The sequence below is a fragment of the Diceros bicornis genome, chromosome 38 (assembly GCF_020826845.1).
Source record: "Diceros bicornis minor isolate mBicDic1 chromosome 38, mDicBic1.mat.cur, whole genome shotgun sequence".
Taxonomy (NCBI): Eukaryota; Metazoa; Chordata; class Mammalia; order Perissodactyla; family Rhinocerotidae; genus Diceros; species Diceros bicornis.
The window spans coordinates 3,236,699-3,241,430 of NC_080777.1; the positions used below are offsets into that span (position 1 = coordinate 3,236,699).

At 49.1% G+C, this 4,732-nt stretch overlaps 1 protein-coding gene across 1 annotated transcript; it reads right to left on the minus strand.

Moving 5' to 3' along the window:
- Positions 1-644: 644 nt before the first annotated feature.
- Positions 645-4,426, minus strand: LOC131399539 (microtubule-associated proteins 1A/1B light chain 3C-like). The gene is made up of 4 exons (XM_058533888.1): positions 4,357-4,426; positions 4,204-4,247; positions 3,927-4,033; positions 645-873 (listed from the first exon to the last, which is right to left on the minus strand). Exons 1-4 carry the CDS (start codon positions 4,424-4,426, stop codon positions 645-647), a joined length of 450 nt encoding a protein of 149 aa, XP_058389871.1.
- Positions 4,427-4,732: the final 306 nt, after the last annotated feature.

Genomic DNA, 4,732 nt, shown 5'->3' on the forward strand with positions numbered 1-4,732 from the left:
TTTAAAACAGGAATAATAATACTTAACACACGATGATTATGAGGAATTAATAGATATAGAGTGCTTTGAATAAAGCTTGGTCTGTAATAAGGACTTAAATACAAGCTATTATTTTTCAAATTCTATTCTAAGGAAGACTAACCATTTAAATTACTTGAAACTGAGTAGTTATAACTTGAGCATAAATCTGTGCGGCAGAGACAGACAAAGGAATATAAGAGGAAAGAAGCGGGTGGAGTGACCCTATGGAAATACACCAGTAATCTCTCCAAGGACACAGGGGAGCTCTCACGGGCTCCACTCAGTTCCGCAGAGACTGTCCACGGGCTGAGGTTCTCCGTGACCAGTGCACACGGACTCCTGCCCACACGACGTGAAATCAGACTCCCCAGGGGCCGGCCGCCTCCTCCAGGAAGACACTTAAACACGTCTCCAGCCCACCAGACAAAACCATGGCACAACTTCACCGTTTCTTGTTCAGAAAAGACGGACTATTTACAAAATCCCCGAGAGCCACCATATTTTCTCAGTGAGAGGGAGAGAGCGCAAGAGTCTTCCCATGGTGGCTGGTGCCCATCACCGCGGGTGGCCCTGTCCTGACCATCCACACACCCAGGAGGAGGCTGCCAGCATCAGTGCAGCCATTAGAGGACAAGGTGCTGACATGCACTAGAGAGGACGGCAGAGCCCCAGGTTGGGGCTGCGGACCCCAAGCCCCCAAACACCTCCTGAGAGGCATAGGTCAAGTACAGGAAGCCATCTTCGTCCCTGTAGTCCCTGTAGATCTCGGCCATGGTCACGCTCATGCTGACCATGTTCCTGCTGTTCACCAGCAGGTAAACGGCTGCAGTGGCCCCGAGGACCATGCGGCTCCTGGGATGGGGAGGAGGGGGTGGGCAGGAAGGGAAAGTTAACCTGGCAGGGAATGGGCTCCTGACCCAAAACCTGACCTTACCAAAGTTTGGCCGATGTAAACATAGCTACTCAACATACCGCACCTCCCCGCTCTAGTGTGTCCTCCTCAAACTTGAGAATTGCCCAGGAGAGGCCTGTTGAAAATGCAGATTCCAAGGCTCCACCCCACAGATTTTGGTATAGATCTATATTTTGATATAGATCAGGAATCTGCAGGGTTATGAAGCACGCCGACCTCACTTTGAGAAACACTCAAAGAAAGCACAAGAGGTCCACCTGCCACCCCTACCGCTGCCCGGGGTCTGTCAAAGCGTCATTTCTATCTATTTGCCTGCATACACCAGTCACTGCTGAAACGGTAATTTATATCTGGTCATTACTTAACTTTTTATACAAAACCTCCGCACCTGTCCCATTGGGTTCCCTAATAACAGATAAAGAAACCAAGGCACCGAAGTTAAAAGATCTGGCGGAAGCAACCCAAGTGCCCATCCACAGATGAATGGATAAACAAAATGTGGCAGATACATACAATGGAGTATATTGCAGCCTTAGAATAGGAAAGAAATTCTGTCAATGAAATACCACAACATGGATGAACTTGAAGGACATTATGCTAAGTGAAATAAGCTAGTCACAAAAAGACACTGTATGATCCCACTTTCATGAGGTCCCTAGAGGAGTCAAATCCACAGAGACAGAGAGTAGAACGGTGGCTGCCAGGGGATGGGGAGAGAGGGGAATGGGGAATTAGCGGTTAGTGGGTAGAGAGTTTCAGTTTGGGAAGCTGCAAAAGTCCTGGAGATGGATGGTGGTGAAGGCTGCACAACAATGTGAATGTGCTTAATGCCACTGAACTGTACACTTACAAATGGTTAAGATGGTATTTTACCACAATTAAAAATAAAATAATAAAAGAAATTAAAGGACCTGCCTAGAGCGGCTCTCTCTCTCTCTGCAGCATTCCCGAGGCAATGAGAGAGCTATTGGAAACTGGCTGGAAGACGGTTCACTTTCCTGGAGATGTAAAATGCCCCAGGCCTCACGGATGGGCTCGAACTGCAAGGCCATTCTACCACTAACTAGAAAACATATTCACAGCTCAAAAATGTTCAGCAAATATGCCCCGGTTTGCTATGAATGTAAAGTTAGGAATTTCCTGTGTGGTGCAGAGAATGTATTGCGCTGTGTGTGCTGACATGTTAATTAAGGAGCTTTGGAGTGACATTTTGAAAGGAGTTACTGTGTGCGAAAGGCTAAAATTCCTCGTCTTGGGTTAAAGATATAGAGCAGCAGCCGCATTTGGCTGGACTTCCGGGAGCTCTGAATCGTTTTTTGACAGCATAGCAAGCTGAGTCTGCGGGTAATGGCTAACCCCGTCTAACAGCCCCACCCACACATTAGGGGCACAGCCAGTGCACTCCCAGCCCCATCCAGGAGGGTCTCCCACGTGGTGCGTGGGAGGGGAAGCAGTTTCAGAATCTGGCTAACTCTGGATAATCCAGAGCTAATTAACAAACGCTGACCATTGCACTGCTCTCCTGCAGTGAGCAAATGCCTGTTCTGCACGGGAAAGGCGGAGCCTAAGACGGGTCTGTTGCAGTCGGCTCCTGTGTCCAGAAATTGCACCTTCATCCTTTCTTCTGCTACCAGGTTCTCATTTTATTGAGGTGGAGGAGTCCCCAAGAGTGAGAACTCTGTGGTCTGGAAGATGTTTAGGGCAGGAATTTCTATCTCACGCATTGTTCTATGAGCAGAGCCCAGCACAGTGCCTGATACATGATGAGCGCTTAATATCAATATGTTTAAATGCATTAACGTAGAGGTTCAACTACTGCAATGGAGAATGGGGAGCGTATGAAAATGAGAGCCACTCTATATGGGAAAAAGGAAGAAATGGTGTCAAAACTCACTTTTTGGTGAAGCCACTGATGCCCCCCAACAGCCTGACAGGAATTGGGATCAAAGCCTGACTTGGGTTTTTCTTGAGTTGCCTCCAGTTTCCACTGGATTACCCAGCCCGGAGCAGGTCTGAGGAGAATGCAGAGTGTTCTAACACAGCTCAAAAACATCATAAAGGTTCTGAAGAAACTGTCTGCCTTGGCCCAAACCTGGGAGAGGTTGTTTCCAGAACAGGGAGACCCACACACCAGCCGTGTTTACGGAGCCCCTGCTCAGCTATTTTCAGTTTCACATCATTTTTTATTGAGTCCAGCTGGCAGGTGACAACTCCAGTCCCCTAAGCTTCATGGTGAGGAATATTGGCCCTGAGCTGACATCCATGCCAATGCTCCTCTTTTTGCTGAGGAAGACTGGCCCTGGGCTAACATCCGTGCCCATCTTCCTCTACTTTATATGGGACACCACCACAGCATGGCTTGACGAGCGGTGCGTCGGTGGACACACGGATCCGAACCTGCAAACCCCAGGCCGCCGCAGTGGAGCGCATGCACTTAACCGCTGCGCCACCAGGCCGGCCCCACGCTTCATTTTTAACGTCAGCAACATTTGCTCAATTTCCCTTTCCTTGTTCTGAGCAGGAGGAGGCTGGACGCCAGGAAGGCCTGGTTGCTCTGCTCAGCCATCCCAGCAGGTGGACAGAGCATTTCTGTCCCTGCCACAAGGGGGAAAAATACTCAGAGGCAAAATGCTTTCATCCGGCTTTTGAAATACCTGAAACCAGAGGAGTCTCTGGACTAGTTTCTAAAGTTTCCTTTGGAAAATTCTTAGAGAAATGTGAAGTCAGACATTAAAACACAGTACCAGTAAAATGTTGAAATAAGAGAAAACAGCTGTTACGTCAACGTTGGGAGCTCTCATTGTCTTTCAAGTTGCTGGCAAAGTACTTACCACCTTTTTAAAATCGGTTATTCATGAGATCATCCTTTTAAAGGCATAATTGAAGGGAAAAGGGGAAGCACAAATTCTTCCCCTTCTCACTCTGCCAGATCCCATCATTCCAAAAATCCCGGGGCTCACAGCGCACGCCCCCACGGCACTCTGTCACCTACTGGACGACACCAAGGAACTGGGTCATGGTCAGCTCCTGGGGGACCAGGAACTTGGTCTTGTCCAGCGAGGGCAAGACCTGCTCCCTGGGGTAGCGCTCCACGACCACCTGTCAAGGGAGTCAGTGTGAATCGCTTCTGAAACAGCTGCTCAGAGCGTGCCCCAGGTCTCTGTGTCTTAGGCTCTTGGGACAAAGAGAAGGAGGTCATTGGCCGGGTTTTGTTTTTTCAAAGAACAGGACATCGCAGGCCCCCCTAAGGAAGCACAGGGGAGTCTTACCGGGATCTTGCCGGGGAACTTCACCCGGATTCCAGCAACTTCCTCTCTTTGGTTGCTGTGAACAGTTAAGATCAAATGGACACATCAGCATGTGATAGACGTCTGAGTCTTCTTTTCTCCCTATCTCAAGGGCCGGAACCCAGACAGCTGTGCCGAGAACTTTACCTAAGCTCTTCCTCTGCTTGAAGGGGCTGAGGCTTGCGCTTTTCTGCGGACTCTGCATTTTCTTCAACAGCTGTGTCTGTGTTGGACTTAAAAAAAGAAAAATCCCACAACCAGGATCTAGCTCATTCCTCCAGCTGCTTCCACACCGCCTGCAGGAGCCTAAAGGAGGCCCTTATGTGGGCTGTGTGATATCAGGCCTCTCCTTCCCCATCCCTCCCCGGGCAGGAGGAGGTCGGGTCTGAGGATGGAAATGGGACAGCCACCTGTTTGCTGGTCAGAGAAAGTCACTTTGCTCACTACCAGTTAAATATGTGTGTTTGTTCAAGAAATTAAGATTCACCGTGTGGTGCATTGGTCCTCAGTA

Bases quoted from the DNA above. Each gene is read 5' to 3' on its own strand.
- LOC131399539 (XM_058533888.1), bottom strand. From the start codon at position 4,426: ATGCAGAGTCCGCAGAAAAGCGCAAGCCTCAGCCCCTTCAAGCAGAGG. The intron at 4,248-4,356 runs GCACAGCTGTCT...GCAACCAAAGAG, and splicing joins GAGCTTAGGTAAAGTTCTCG to AGGAAGTTGCTGGAATCCGG. The intron at 874-3,926 runs GTAGGTGACAGA...TCCCCATCCCAG, and splicing joins CAGTTCCTTGGTGTCGTCCA to GAGCCGCATGGTCCTCGGGG.